The sequence below is a fragment of the Orycteropus afer genome, unplaced genomic scaffold, assembly GCF_000298275.1.
Source record: "Orycteropus afer afer isolate SDZICR_OR568_19922 unplaced genomic scaffold, OryAfe1.0 scaffold00063, whole genome shotgun sequence".
NCBI classification, from domain to species: Eukaryota; Metazoa; Chordata; class Mammalia; order Tubulidentata; family Orycteropodidae; genus Orycteropus; species Orycteropus afer.
Window position 1 is genome coordinate 6,159,415 of NW_006921650.1, and position 16,059 is coordinate 6,175,473.

Below are 16,059 nucleotides of genomic sequence, written 5' to 3' on the forward strand. Positions count from 1 at the left end.
AAAAAAAAAAAAAAAAGTCTTTTTGAGGGAAATAGAAAACTCAGTGGCAGGATCCTAAACTCATTCCTGAAGAACAATGTGAAAATATCCAGGAATGTTTATAAAGAATGAAAAGAGGAGACTCCCCTACCAGATAATAATGTTCTAAATCTTTAGTAATTAAAGGAGAGAGGTGCTCCAAATAAATCCAACTGAAAAAGAAGAGGAAAAGTCCAGAAATAAGTTCAAATAATTTAGAACCCAGTAAAAGTAGTATTTAAAATCAGTGGGTAATTTAATAAATGCTTAGAAATGTATGGCTAAAGTATAGAAATAAACAGAGTAGTACACAGCCATCAAAAATTGAGCAGTAGACCTGTATGTATTGCCATATACATTATTATGTGAAAGGTCAGTTACAAAACAGTATGCATTAGCATGCCATTTATGAAACAGAATAACTACCTGTGTGAATGTTTGTGTATAGAAAAATAATGGAAGGATATACCAATAGGTTAGTTGTGGTTATCTCTGGTTGGAAGAATTGTGGATGGTATTTATTTCCTTCCTTTTCGTAGTGTTCTGATTTAAAAAAAAAAAAAAAAAACCAGCATGTGTCACATTTATAATCAGAAACATAGATGGTCTTTCTCTTTAGGAAAAAATGAAGAGGAGGTAGGGGCCCAGTGTGAAATGCCATGGAGAGATTAAGTTAGAACTGGAATGCTCCATTGCTTGTGGAAGGCTGATGGTTGTTGGTGACCATGGAGAAGCTGCTGTCTCTCTCTTTGGTGCAGCAGTGTGAAATGGATGAGAAGTGAGAAAATGTGCACTGCTCTTTAAAGATCACTGAAGGAAAAAGACAGCCGGTTGGTGCTTGAGTTTACTTATTGATTAAGGGACTATAGAGAAGCACGGAGGAGTCCTGGTGGCACAGTAGTTAAGTGCCCAACTACTAACCAAAAGGTGGACAATTCATACCCACTGGCTGCTCCGTGGGAGAAAGATGTGGCAGTCTCCTTCTGTAAAAGATTACAGCCTTGGAAACCTTATGGGACTGTCCTATAAGGTTACTATGAGTTAGAATTGACTCACTGGCAATAACAAAAACCAAACTCACTGTATCAAGTTGATTCTGACTCATAATGACCCTATAGGACAGAGCAGAACTGCCCCAGAGCATTTCCAAGGCTGTACATCTTTACAGAAAGAAGTGTCATCTTTCTCCCATAGAGTGCCTGGTGGGTTCCAACCACTGACCTTTTGAGTAGCAGCCGAAAGCTTTAACCACTACACCACCAGAACTCCTTTGATGGCAGTAGGTTTTGGTTTTGGTTTAGAGAAGCAAGAAATTACAGATACATGAGAGAAAGGGAATGGTTAACAGAGCAAGACAAGGTACTTAAAAAAACTAGAACGAATTGGATGCAGAACACAGGAGGAAGATGAAATACCAAATGGTTAGAAGGAAATCTTTCCCACTGAGGAGAAGGAGGTAGGTGGGTCGATACCAGCACATATAAATGTACAGGTGGAGTTGGTAATGTTCCTTTGATGGTCTCAATTTCTCTCTGAAATTGAGTATATGCTAGTCTACTAACAGAAGACAGACAGATGATCACAGAGGGGAATTTTGTGGTAAACGTTTAGCCCACAAGGACAGCAAGAAGACTGACTAGGAACATGCGCCGGGTGCTACTGAGGTAGTCAAAATTAGAGACTGACTTCACATAGCTAATGGACATGCATCTGATCTTTTTCCCTTGGGAACAGCTCCCATAGCACAGGTATTTCTTGTTAGTTACTGTTGAGTTGATTCTGACTTATGAGAACCAAGAAAAAGAGTAGTTAGACTAGTTGAGAATTGAGTCTGAATAGAAGTTAAGATAGAATGAGCAAGAGAGGAAAGAGAATTGGCAGACCTAGGGAATGATGTCTAAAGAAAGAAGTTGCTCTCCAAATTTAATTAATTACGCTATGTAGTAAGCTTATGTAAAATTAAATGGTATTTTGACATCCACATATATAGAACTTTAAACAAAAAACAAAAGGTCAGAGAATGAGTCAAAACACGTTCTTGGTTTTGGCTGTGAAAAAAATGGTAAAAAAAAAAAAATTGAATGGAGTTAAAGAAGTTGGAGTTCTCTAAGGAGTTAGCTGAGCCTAGGAATTTTGATGTCATGCAGGAGGATGGTGAATGTGGGGGAGAGATAGAGCCATGGTCCGTAATGAGTATTGGGAATTAACAATAAGTGAATATTAATGGCAAGGGGTGTGTAAGTCTCAAGAGATGAGAAAAACTAACTCCACCTGGAAAGGATAGGTGGCGAGAAGAAAAAAACAATGTTGGTGTCAGGCCCCATGGGAGGAGTGGTGGATGAAAACTAGTGCCCTTAACAGGTTTTAGTTGATTAAACTTTAGTTAAGTTAGATTTATTAGAATAATTTTCAACTGCAAATCAGAGAGCAGCCAATGAAAAAAGTGGCTTTAAATAAAGGCATTATTGTTTACATAGTAGAAGGCCTCAGGTGGGCAGCCGCAGAGTTGATTCAGCTATTCAGAGGTGTCATCAGCGACTCAGGCTCAACCTTCATTTAGGTGTGCTGATGTTGTCTTCTCTTCTGTTGTGAGATGGTTGCTACAGCTGCACGTTCATGCCTTCAAGCAATAGTATTCAGTATAAGATGTGAGTGGAGGTTGGGAGGTGAAGAGGAAGTGCAGCAAATGAGCTTTCTACTGTGGTCTGTTATCAAGTAGGAAAAACTTTTCCAGAAACCTCCACCAGACCTGCCCATAGGTCTCACTGGCCAGGATTAGGTCTCATGTCTATCCCTGGGTCAGTTACTGGGAATGTGATTATCTCATTGGCTTGGATTAGTCCTTCTCAGCTGGCAACCAACAATGTCTGCTGCATTAGGCAAATAATAATACTCTACTCTGTGGAAAACTACTTCTCTAATACATTACCTCATTTGGAGAGGAGGGAAGTATGAAGTGGGGGGAAAATGCTCAAAAGAGGGAATTGAGAGGTTGAATGGGGAAAGACAAAAAGATATTTTGTCCAAATGCAGCCATTAAAAAAGCATGTTGTTGATTTTTTTTTTTTTTTTTTTCATTATAGGCAAATATTTGTTGAAGTGAGAAAATGTTCACAGTATATTGTTAAAAGTCTTTAAGTAGGTTGCAAATTAACGTGTATGGAACAGTAACCATTTGGGTCATTAGCTCAACAATTTAGGCTCTTAGACTTTATAATTTTTATTTATGTTATTGCTGATTTTTATATCCTGCTCTGAAGAAGTTATAATTAATATTGCATATTTGTAGTTTCAGTTCCTGATGACTTTCCACAGTGGGTTATTAATAGCGATCATGATGAGGTAATGATTCCTTCTTTCAGATTGTCCATTTAGTCATTACATTGTTCCTTAAACACCAACAACATTTACAGGCTTGGTAGAAATTGGCTGTTATTTTTCAATTTCTAGCTAGGTGAGACTTAATTTTTTATTGTTTTACTTATACAGCATTATCTCTGGTAGCATAATGCCTAAGGCACTTGACTGCTAACCAGAAGGCTGGCGGTTCAAACCCACCAGCCACTCCTTGGAAGGAAGGTTGAGCAATTCTACTTCTGTAGTGATACTGCCTCGGAAACCCAAGGAGGGGTCGCTGTGAGTTAGGGCCAACTCAATGGCACATATCAACAACAACATCATCACTTCAAGGAATTAATATAAGAATTGTTATAATTCTTTTTTCAGAATACATACTTTATTAATAAAACTTATGCACGAAACCACATTTATTATGCTTTTATCCAGTTTCCTAGAAGGACTAAAGATAGAATGCCATCATCTCCAATTAGGGTTCTTGCCTTTGTTTCTGCTAAGGAGCCACATGGTGACGTGTGGACTTCCTTGTTTCCCTCCTCTCCCTCATATATGATGGTAAAGTGGTGGTCCTGTGTCATAGCTTTGCTGTACTTTTCTGTGCCTAAGGCATTTGACTGCTAACCAGAAGGCTGGTGGTTCAAACCCACCAGCTACTCCTCAGAAGGAAGGTTGGGCAATCTACTTCCTCAGTGATATTGCCTCAGAAACCCAAGGAGGGGTCGCTGTGACTTATGACACAGATTCTCCCTGAGCAAAGAGATGGAGAGAGTGGGTGAAATCTCCAGTAAGGGAACCCACCTGGTTGACTGTCCAAGACCTTAACCTAGCATTCCCCTGGTTACATTTGACTTACCCAACTCCTGCTTATAATGTTATTTAAATTTGCCCTCACTTTGAAGCAATGGAACCAACTTCTAACCTCTACTCACAACAAATTCTTCATCACAATTACCTTGACTTAGGCACGTGCAGCTTTTAAATCATTGAGAAGTCTTCAAATTTTTCTTGCACTAACATAAAGCTCTATGAATAAAGAAGACTGAAGGACATTTGAATTGTGTTGGTGAATACTGAAAATATCATGGACCACCAGAAGAATGAACAAATCTGTTTTGGGAGGAGTTTCAGCTGGAATGCTCCTTAGAAGTGAAGATGGCCAGACTTGTCTCACATACTTTGGTCATGTTGTCAGAAGGGACAACATCCCTGGAGAAGATCATGGTTGGTAAAGAACAGGGTCCATGAAAAGTGGAAGACCCTCAATGAGATGGATTGACATAGTGGCTGCAACAGTGGGCTCAAGCACAGCAAATGTTTGAAGATAGTGCAGGACTAGGCATTATTTCATTCTTTTGTACGTAGAGTTGCTATGAATTTGAGCCAACTCAATGGCACCAAACAACAACACAGTAAGACTAAATAAGAACCATATGCATCTGTTCCAACATAACCTACAAATTCGACTTAAAGATACGCTTGAGAAATCATCTCATTTGTAACCTGGGGACTGCCTATACAGTAATATTCTACCCCATTTTATGAGAGAACTGTGATTTTTAAAGAGCTATCCCTCATTATTGTCAACAACCCTCTACCTTCTTTATGAATCCCTTCATGTGTAGACTCAGCTGATCTTTTACCTTTATTCCTGTTATCATAATCCCTACCTTAATTTAAGATGTTGTTATCAGTTAGTTTATAGATGCTTTGCTCTGTGTGATGTATTTTAGACTGTAGAGTTCTCACACCCTAGTGAATAAAGGTCCTTCATAGTAAATAAACAAACCATTATGAAAATATTTCAGTTGAACTTGGATAACAAATTTGGAAAAAACTGGTTTATCCATTATAAGGGGACAAATGAAGTGATATTCTTATTTCCAAAGTGTATGTATCTTATTTTGAATTTTAAAATAGATAAACATGGAGTCCCTGGGTAGCACAAAAAGTTAAGCACTAGCCTAAGGGTTATCAGTTAGAAGCCATTCAGAGGCACCTAAGCAGACAGGCCTAGTGATCTACTCTGAAGGTCACAGCCCTGAAAAACCTATGGAGCAGTTACACATGGGGTCTCTAGGAGTTGGAATGGACTCAATGGCAGTTAACGACAAAGAAATGGCATACATTTTTTTATGCTAAAACTTTGAGGGATATGATTTTATCACTCAGATTAGATATACCCAAATTTCTGGAATTGACCTTTACAGCCATCATTTCTACAGTTTATCATGTGATGGTTTCAGTATCTTTTTGAATTAGTGTCAGATTTTTTTTTGTAGTTGGGAAATAGGATCCAATGATAAAACTTTTTACCATTAGAAAAACTTGAGGTAGGCTTTTTGTTTACTTGTTTCGTTTTGAAAGAAATGAGAGGATTAGAGCTAAAGAACACCTCAGAGTAACAACTACAAGGCTTTAGAGAGTACTGGCAATCAGACTGAGTACTGGAGTCTTTTTAGGGGAATTTGCCATGGGCAAAGCCACACCTTAAATTGCTCTTAACCAGACTTCATTCCATAATGGTGGCCTGTTGAAGCACGCTCCCAAGTCACATGGGTATAGAGTGAGGGCCCCAAGTGACTGTTTATCACAGGTCTGACTAGATGTTCCAGACTTTTGTATCAGAATTGTGTATTGTTAACATAAAAAGGAAAGATTTTTAACCTATATTTAACTTAAAGTGCCTTAATTGGCATTCCATAAGTTTCATTGCATTGCATCATTATGAGTACTGTGGTTTCATATAGATTAAAATCTTGAGGCCCTAATTTGAAAGTGTGTCTCAAGATAATATAAATTGAGATAATAAAATAGATAATAAGCTTAAATAGAGAGTCCTTTGAAGTGTCTGATCAAAACACTTTTCATGATTCTAAAGGAGAGGCATGTTTTTCTTACCTTGTGTTGTAGTTAAAGTTGTTGTAATTTATTTATACATCATTCTCTGGAATTGAAACCAGGTCTCGTTCTTGTTTGTGAGCTGTGTTCCTGACACGGCTGAGTGTACTTCCTTTGAGATTAGGTGTTCCAATGAAGGGGTGTTAAAGATTGAGAGACTCCCACATTATCCTTACTGCAGGTCCATATTTGCTCATCAGCTTAACTCGAAATTTAATTGAACTCAAAATTGAAAGTGATTAATGAGATCTGTGACAATGGTTTTTGCAGTCATTAATTCAAAGTGCACTAATTCATAGTTCTGATTGCATCTAGAATTGTAGCTTTAAAAGGAAACCTTATTTGCTTAAGCAAGAAAATTTTAAAGTAGCCTAATATCTGAAGAATTGTAATTCTTATGTGGCACCAACTTTTCATACATTTATGGATATGGATTAACACAGTGGCTGCAACAGTGGGCTCAGATATAGCAACGATTGTGAGGATGACGCAGGACCAGGCAGTGTTTTAATTCTGTTGTACATGCGGTCTCTCTCTATGAGTTGGAAACCGACTTGCACCTACCCACAACATGGGTCCTGTTTATGTGAAATCTATTGAGTGCAGTCATGTGGATTCTTGCTGCTTAAACCGTGTTTTGTATGTTAACAAGTCATTTTAATCTACTTTAAATAAAGGAGAGTTAGACTTGTAGTATAAATTACAAAATATCACAACAAAAATCTAATAATGATTATGTCTCTGAGAGAAAAACCACATAGCCATTAAAAAGCATATTGTAAAAAAATAATTAAGTTTTAGAGGAATTTTGTTGATGTCGGAAATATTAACAATGAATTGTTAAATGTTTTTAAAAGGGCTACAAAAGGATGTTTGCAGGATAATAACCATTTTTAGTTGAATATATGCTCTGGTAGCATAGTGGCTAAGACACTTGACTGCTCACCAGAAGGCTGGCGGTTCAAACCCACCAGCCACTCCTCGGAAGGAAGGTTGGGCAATCCTACTTCCGTAGTGATACTGCCTCGGAAACCCAAGGAGGGGTCGCTATGAGTCAGGGCTGACTCGACGGCACATAACAACAACAACAACATGTTTATTCCTACACATATAATAAGTTATGTAATGTCTAAAAGACAGGCTAGCAGGATGCACAAAAATTGTTATTTAACAGTGGAAGTTTTTTCTCTAGTCTGTGTGGGGTGGGATTTTGAGTGATTTTTGTTCTTCTGGTTATTATTTATTTATTTAAGTTTATAAGTTTCTGCTTTAAGTACGTGTCAATTTTATAATTAAGGAAAATGTAATCGGGACTATTTAAATAAACACAAAAATAAAATAATGATGGTGTTTTGTTTTGTTTTTTACTATGTAGTACAGCCTTTTTATAAATTGAGATGGCGTTATTCAATTAGCCCAAATATTTCTGAGTTTTTATTCTACTAATTGACTGCTTAAATTATTTGAACACTGAAGCATGACCTGAGGAGATGGCTGATGGTTAGTGTATAGGAAGCTAAAGATGATAAACTAGCATGACGTTACTCTAAGTTAGTCATGCTTTTTAACACAAGTTGTATGCATGTGTTTCCAATATATTAAGACTTACTCACCACAGCAGAAGACTACTTTCCTGTTTCTTGATCCATTTTCACATTCCTGTTGTTTACTAATTGCAAGTTGATTAACCGGTAGTGATTCTCAGGCCTTGAAGCCCAGTCCCTGCCAGTGTAGCCTCCTTCAGGTTTTCACCTGGGAAAGCTTAGAAGGTAATCCCTGTCAGTTCAGAATATCCATTAGGTGGATCAGAAAAACTATTCCGGTACACCATAGGTCATCTGTGCCCCCTCATAGCCTTTCTTTGTTCATACTGACAACTTCGAGTTGTTTATGAATCTGTTTCCTCCTGGAAAACACAGCACTTGTCTTGGCAATGATCATCCTAATGGTTATCATTTGCTGACTGCTTACCATGTGCCAGAAACTGCGTTACCACTCTGCATACGTTACTTCATTTAAATCTCGTGACATTATAAAAGCAAAAATTATTTTCTCCATTTTATGGATGAGAAGACTAAGGCTTTGATTTTAAACAAGCGAAGATGTGAAAGAGAATTCCCAACTCAAGGAAGAACTGGAACCGTAAACCAGTAACAGAACATGCTGACCTCAGTGAGAGGGTTTAGTGGTCTAGCCATTGAACAAGTGTGCGTCTTCGTGGCCCCTTCCAGCTCTGAAGTATATGATGCTGCCAAATAATTTCCCTAGCTCTTGTATCAGCAAAATAGCTCCCTTGGATACATCATTCTCTGTATCCTTCCACCATACTTACTCAATCTGTATGCTGAGCAAATAATCAGAGAAACCAGATAGTATGAAGAAGAACGCAGCATCAGAATCAGAGGAAAAGTCATTAGCAACCTGCAATATGCAGGTGACACAGGCTTGCTTGCTGAAAGTGAAGACTTGAAGCACTTTCTGATGAAGATCAAAGACTACAATTTGGATTACACTTCAACATAAAGAAAATAAAAATCCTCATAACTGGACCAATAAGCAACATCAGGATAAATGGAGAAAAGACTGAAATTGTCAAGGATCTAATTTTTGGGATCCATGACCAACACCCATGGAAGCAGCTGTCAGAAAATCAAGCAGCATTTGCAATGGGCAAATCTGTTGTATGAGATCTTTTTAAAGTGTTAAGCAAAAATGTCACTTTGAGGAAAAGGTGCACGTGATCCAAGCCATGATTTTTCAGTTGCTTCATATGCATGTCAAATCTGGACAATGAATGAGAAAGACAGAAGAAGAATTGCTGCCTTTGAGTTGTGGTGTTGGCAAATATTCAAAATTACATGAACTGTAAGAACAAACAAATCTGTTCTGGAAGAAGTGCTGCCAGAATGATCCTCAGGAGGGAAGATTGTGAGACTTTGTCTCTTGTACTTTGGACATATTATCAGGAGAGACCAGTCACTGAAGAAGGACATCATGCTTGGTATGATAGAGGGTCAGCAAAAATAGAGAGCCTCTCAATGATACAGATTGACACAGTGGCTGCAACAATGGGCTCAAACCTAGCAATGATTGTGAGGAGGGCGCAGGACTGAGCAGTGTTGTGTTCTGCTGTATATAACAAGCCACTCCTCGGAAGGAAGATGGGGCAATCTACTTCTATAGCAACACTGCCTCAGAAACCCAAGGAGGGGACGCTATGAGTCAGGTCCGACTCGACGGCACATAACAACAACAACATAAGCGTTGCTATGAGTTGGAACCAACTTGGATATTTGCTCAGCAGACAGATTGAATAAGCCTGGTGAAAGGATATAACCCTGAAGCACAGCTCTCTTGATTTTAAACCATGCAGTATCCCCTTGTTCTGTTTGAAAAACTGACTCTTGGACTATGTGCAGGTTCCTCGTGAGCACAGTTAAGTGTTCTGGTATTCCCATTCTTCACAATGCCATCTGTAATATATTATGACCCACAAAATCAAATGCCTTTACATAGTCATTAAAACACAGGTAAACATTGTGGTATTCCTTGCTTTCAGCCAAGATCCATGACGTCAGCAATGATATCCCTTGTTCCAAATCCTCTTCTGAATCTGGCTTGAATTTCAGGCAGTTCTTTGTCACTGTACTGCTGCAACCATTCTTTGACTTATCTTCAGCAAAATTTTACTTGTGTGTAATATTAATGATATTGTTTGTAATATTAGTGATATTGTTTGATAATTTCTCACTTTAGAAATGGGAAAATTGAGGCTTAGTGGAATTAAATGGCTTGTGTGGTTTTACATACTTATTTATTCAGTGAGAATACTAAGGAAGTGGACTGAGGATTTGAATCCAGTTTTCCAGACCTGGTTTAAATCAAGGCTCTGTCTTTTACTAACAGTGTGACTTTGGGCTAATTACCTAACCTACTCCTGTGTATCAGTTTCTTGACCTTGTGAAGTGAAGGTGATGATATTACTTCCATTAAGTTTGTGGTATGGATTAAATGACTTAGTAAATGCAATGTCCTTGGAGTAGTGCCTGACACATAGTGACTGCTTAGTATTTGGGTGCTATAAAAATAATAATTACCATTAGTAATATTATTATCGAGGAGCTCTGGTAGCGTAGTGCCTAAGGCACTTGCCTGCTAACCAGAAGGCTGGCGGTTCAAACCCACCAGCCACTCCTCTGAAGGAAGATGGAGCAATCTACTTCTGTAGCGATACTGCCTCGGAAACCCAAGGAGGGGTCGCTATGAGTTGGGTCCAACTTGACGGCACATTACAACAACAACAACAGTATTATTATTACTCACTGGATTTTAGCTTTTGAGATAGCATAGCAAACAAATACAGAAGTGTATGAAGCCACAGTGTATTTATATGTTCTGTAAGAATTCCCAGGTATATAATAGAGCTGATAAGAGACAAGGTTGTAGTCACTTCTTGGTCACAGCCAGCTACCCAGAGGGAGTGAGTATTTGGGCCTGTGGGCGTGGGACCATAGTTGCAGGGGACATCAAGCTCAGTTGGCATAACATACTACACAAAAACATTGTTCCACATCCTACTTTGGCAAGTAACAACTGGGATCTTAAAAGCTTGCAAACAGCTAGCTAGATACAATGATGGGTCTTTCTTCATCCAGAGCAGAGAAGATGAAGAAAACCATGGAAACAATTAGTCCAAGCGACTGGTACACCATGCGGTCCTCAGCCTATACAACTATGAGACCAGAAGAACTAGATGGTGCCCAGCTACCACTGTCAACCACTCAGAGAGGGATCTATGTAGAGGATCCTGGATAGAGTGGAAGAACAATGTGGAGCAAAACTCAAAATTATTTTAAAAAAAAAAGGACCAAGTTTGCTGGTCTGAAAGAGCCTGATGGAACTACTGAGACTCTGGTCCCTAGCTGCCCTTCAGGTCTGGAATTGAACCCACTTCTATGACTTCCAGCCAAACAAAAGACAGGCATATGAGCTGAACATTTTAAAGTTGTCCTTCTGTTAATAAAATACAAGTTGAGAGTGAAATTTTTCCGTAATGTCCTTGAGAATAGGAGCATGCAGAAGTAAGAAGGAAGATGAGTACGCTTAGGAAATATTTATCAAATGCCCACTGTGTACTAATCACCTTCTTAGTGCTGAGAGTTCCCCATAAATATGCTGAATATCGAGTTTCTGTTTTGATCTTTTATTGATTTGATTTGATTTTTTCGCTTTCTTTAGGATATGATGTTTCAGCTTCTCCGAGGTCTGGATTTTCTTCATTCTCACCGAGTAGTGCATCGCGATTTGAAACCACAGAACATTCTGGTGACTAGCAGTGGACAAATAAAACTAGCTGACTTCGGCCTTGCCCGGATCTACAGTTTTCAGATGGCGCTTACCTCAGTGGTGAGTGAGAGGGTGCTGTTCTTTTATTAAACTTATTTTTCCCCCTTTTAAATGCAAAATGCCTCCTTTCATGTCTCTAACATGCTTACTACCAGTGGTCAGTTGGTAGACAGAATGTCTGTACTCTTTTCATAGCAGTGGGTAGGGGAAAAGCATTCTGCTTAGAATTGCAGACATACTCAGGCTGGGCTTGTTATAGACATGACCTAGTGAAGAAACAGCCTGTTGAATCTTAGCCGCTAGAAAGGAGTCAGTTACAAATTTCCAAATGCTTTTTGCTATAACCACCATTTTCAGAACTACATATCTAATACCTGTGGGACACACCTTAGCATCCAGGAACGGAGAGCTATACAAGTGTAGCCTGACCTGTGTCTGCAGCTCTCTAATTAAAGCAACATCTAGAGTACCAATGCAGGATTGTGAGCACACTCCCTAAAGGTACAGTACTGGTGGTGAAGATGAAATTAAATTTACAGTGAACTTGGATGACCCTTGAACATGTAGCACCTCCATGCTATGTGAAAACTTCACACAAAACAGGATAGAAAGAATGAACCCTAGGGTCCTGTTTTGGCAAAGAATGACAGTTACGATACACTGTTCTTTGTCTCACTCAGATGCAAAACTGTAATAGCTATTTACTTTGGTTAGTTTCTATTTCTCCTTTAAACTAATTGTTTCTGAGGTGAATTTTCTGCCTTTTAGTACCACATAGGCAGTAATAGAGGACCCCTGGTGGTGTAGAGGTTAATAATAGAAGTAGTGGTTGCTAGTAGAAAGGACAGCAGTTCAAATACGCTAGCCACTCCATGGGAGAAATATGTAATAATCTGCTCCCATAAAGATTTCAGGGAGCTCTGGTAGCATAGTGGCTAAGACACTTGCCTGCTAACCAGACGGCTGGCGGTTCAAACCCACCAGCCACTCCTCGGAAGGAAGGTTGGGCAATCCTACTTCCGTAGTGATACTGCCTCGGAAACCCAAGGAGGGGTCGCTATGAGTCGGGGCCGACTCGACGGCACATAACAACAACAACATAAAGATTTCACTTTTGGAAACCCCATGGGGCTGTTCTACTCTGTCCTGGAGGGTCGCTATGAGTCAGAATCAACTCAACAGCAACAGGTATAGGTACAAATAACCTTTGCCTGTGAGAGACCTATTTTTTTCATACATGAATTCATTCACAGATACAAAAAGCCAAGGAATGCCCCGTAGCTGTGCTACTTATTTTGGTCAGGAAGTTGGAATGGAGAATCCCTTTGATTCAGTGAAGCTGAATGTTCTCAAAGGTATTCCATTAAGCCTTAAGGGGGGGAAAAATCCTCTTGGGTCAGTGTACCATTATTCCTGGGCAATTCATCTTTACCCTTGAAGTGGTTCTCAAGCAGGGTCAGCGCTATCCCCCTCACTGGGTGGGATTGTTATGAGGAGACATCTTTAGTTGTCACAAGGACTTGCAGGGAGGTGGGGGGATGGCTGATTCTGGCATTTAAGTGAATGTGCTTCAAGGAAGCTAACATTCTGCACAACAAAGAATTGTTTACCCCAAATTCCAGTAATGCTTCATCAGAGAAACCCTGAGGGCACCAGAAGTAGAAATTCAGGAAGAAGAGGTGGAAATTCTCTGAGAGAGAAAACATGTCTTAGAAAACGATCCAATGTACAGCAGTTTCCTACCTCCCACGACAGGAATATGGATGCTACAGCCTGGACATGTAAAACCACTTAATTTCCCAACATTAGATACTTTACCTAGGGCTCCGGTATTTTTATGAAGCATTCCTTAGAGTATACTATTATTGTTTAAAGATAAATCCTTCCTGTTTCCTCTTTGCTGAGCACACAGCATTTCTTTTAAGAAGTCAAGGCACAGAATGATGATAAAAGGACAGGCCTTAGCTTTGGGCTGGGTCAAGTGAGCCCTTGTATTCTTTAATAATCATACCAGAGCGGGTTGAGTCTGTGTGTTTCCCCAGTGGAAGGGTGAGGTAAGCTGTGGGCTTCCCTAGGAAGTTGTTGCGCATGTTGTTTCTGGGGCCCTGGGGAGAAGCTTGAATAGGCCTGTGATCCTGAGAGTCATCAGGGGAGCGGATGGAAGGAACTGGTCTCCTAGGGTACGCTAATTAAGGGAAGGGTGAGTGGTGAGACATTTTATTTTGATCCCCCCCCCCCAAAATGGGCACTAACAGCCATAAATAAAAACAGGAAACCTAGTTGTTTTTTTTTTTACTGATTTTTTTTTTTTTTTTGCTTATTAAATTTGAGGAATGATAGCCCAGCTTGTGCGTAGCATCAATTAACATTCCATTCTTGCTGAAAGTTGATATGTTCAGACAGGAAAATGTAGAGACATTATTTCACAGACAGAGAAAAGGGGAGAGGCTGTCAAAAATACATGATTTTTCACTATCTAGTTTGTATTGCATGCTCTGTATTCCTATGGTGACATAAAGAAATTTTAGCGGCTGGGAAAGACACTAGAAAGAGTGCCTTTATTTGAAAAGAGTGTTAAAGGCATTCGCATAGAAGATGTTTCCTATAGGGTACTGCATTTTTTAATTTTACCACTGTTTTAGTAAATCTTCATTTTATATTTTTCTACTTGAAGGAAAAATCTATTTAGTGTAGGATTGCATTGATTTTCATGCATGTGACAACATATAAACACTTGTAATCACAATTTTTCATACGGAAGTGGTATTTATTTTTAGTATTTCTTAAAGAGAAAAAGACTGCACTCCATTTCCTGGACATAAACATTTTGAAATGGATTATGTCATACAGGAACTAGGACTTAATTTGTGGAATGTTAAAAGAATTATAAGTAAACCAATTCGAAACTAACGTTTTACAAACATGAGAAGTACTAACATGTTTCTTATCTTTCAATGCCTGACTCAGATGTCCCCGTCTGGTACCTTTTGTAAGCCTGGGTGGCACAAACGGTTTGCAATCAGGTGCTAACCTAAAGGTTAGAAGTTCAGTCTCACTGAGTGGGTCCGAAGAAAGGCCTGGCAGTTTGTTTCCATGAAAATTAACCCAAAACCAAAGCCACAGCCATCAAGTCAATTCCAGTGACAGTGGTTAAAACATTCAGCTGCTAGCCAAAAAGTCAGCAGTTTGAACCCACAAGCCACTCCATGGGAGGAAAATGAGGCAGTCTGCTTCCGTATAAATTTATAGCCTTGGAAACCCTGTGGGACAGTTCTACTCTGTCCTATAGGGTCACTGTGAGTCAGAATCCATGAAAATAGAGGCAGGAGAACCCTAGGGAGCAGTTCTGTTCTATAACTGATGGGGGGTCATCATGAGTTGGAATCTACTCGATGGCAATAGGTTTGGGGTTTTGTTACCCCTGACAGAAATTAATCTCTCCTTCCTCTCAATGTTACCAAGGTTCTATCTTATTAATACTTTTCATAATACTACTTTTTGCCTTGTTTGTAGTTATTTTGAAGTTTTATCTCCTTTATCAGCCTGTAAGATCCTTAAAAGCAGACACTATGACTTACTCATGCTCTGTCCTTCATGGTCCTACGGCATAGCTCCTTGTTTATTATAATAGACACTCAGAAAATGAATGAATGATTTGACAGATACTGACATGTAGCTGTAAGCCATTGGTCATAATGAAAATAAGAAAGGAGTTATTTTATGTGTTCATTGATCTCATTTGATGTTTTTCATAGCTGAAGAACTTGAACATACAGTTTAAAACTTATGTCTTATACCTTAGTCCTGATTCATTAGCAGGTACCTGTGTTTATGATTATGACAGCTAAACGCAGAGCTCCAGTCTCATGTTAGGATCGAGAGGATAGTTTGAACCCAGGTTCGCAGTTGGCACATTGTATTTGTTTGTGGTAATCCTCTCTACTGCCTCCCCAGAGAATTACATATAGGAATTGAACTTCCTTCCCTAACCAGAAAACTATGGAGATAAAGGAATGCAGTACTGTTACAATTTGACTACTTAATGAATTTTTTTTTTAAACCACAGTATTTTGGTATTAGCACTGTTAGAAGAGGGATCATATTCTTCTAGGATAATTAACATTCTCCAAATGAAAGAAAGTTAATTATGAGACAACTTTTACTATCCAGGTATTTATCAGTCAAGATCATTACATGTGTGTATTTTCATAATGTGTAAATGTATATATGTATGTGTGTGTGTGTGTGTGTGTATGATACTTCTATTTGGATCAATGACAATAGCTTTTATTCTTAGCATTTCTCTGAAAGGTTCAGAATTTTTTCACAGATGACCCTAAGCCCTTTGAGGAACCATTTGTTGTTGTTGTTGTTATTTGCTGTCGAGTCGGCCCCGACTCATAGCGACCCCTCCTTGGGTTTCCGAGGCAGTATCACTAC

The 16,059-nt window shown here is 39.1% G+C and overlaps 1 protein-coding gene across 1 annotated transcript in view; it reads left to right on the plus strand.

Moving 5' to 3' along the window:
* Window positions 1–16,059, plus strand: part of CDK6 (cyclin dependent kinase 6) — a 293,276-nt gene that overhangs the window by 123,241 nt on the left and 153,976 nt on the right. The window contains exon 3 of the mRNA XM_007939812.2: window positions 11,512–11,679. Coding sequence (XP_007938003.1) covers window positions 11,512–11,679 — 168 coding nt within the window. The remainder of the gene's footprint in view (window positions 1–11,511; window positions 11,680–16,059) is intronic.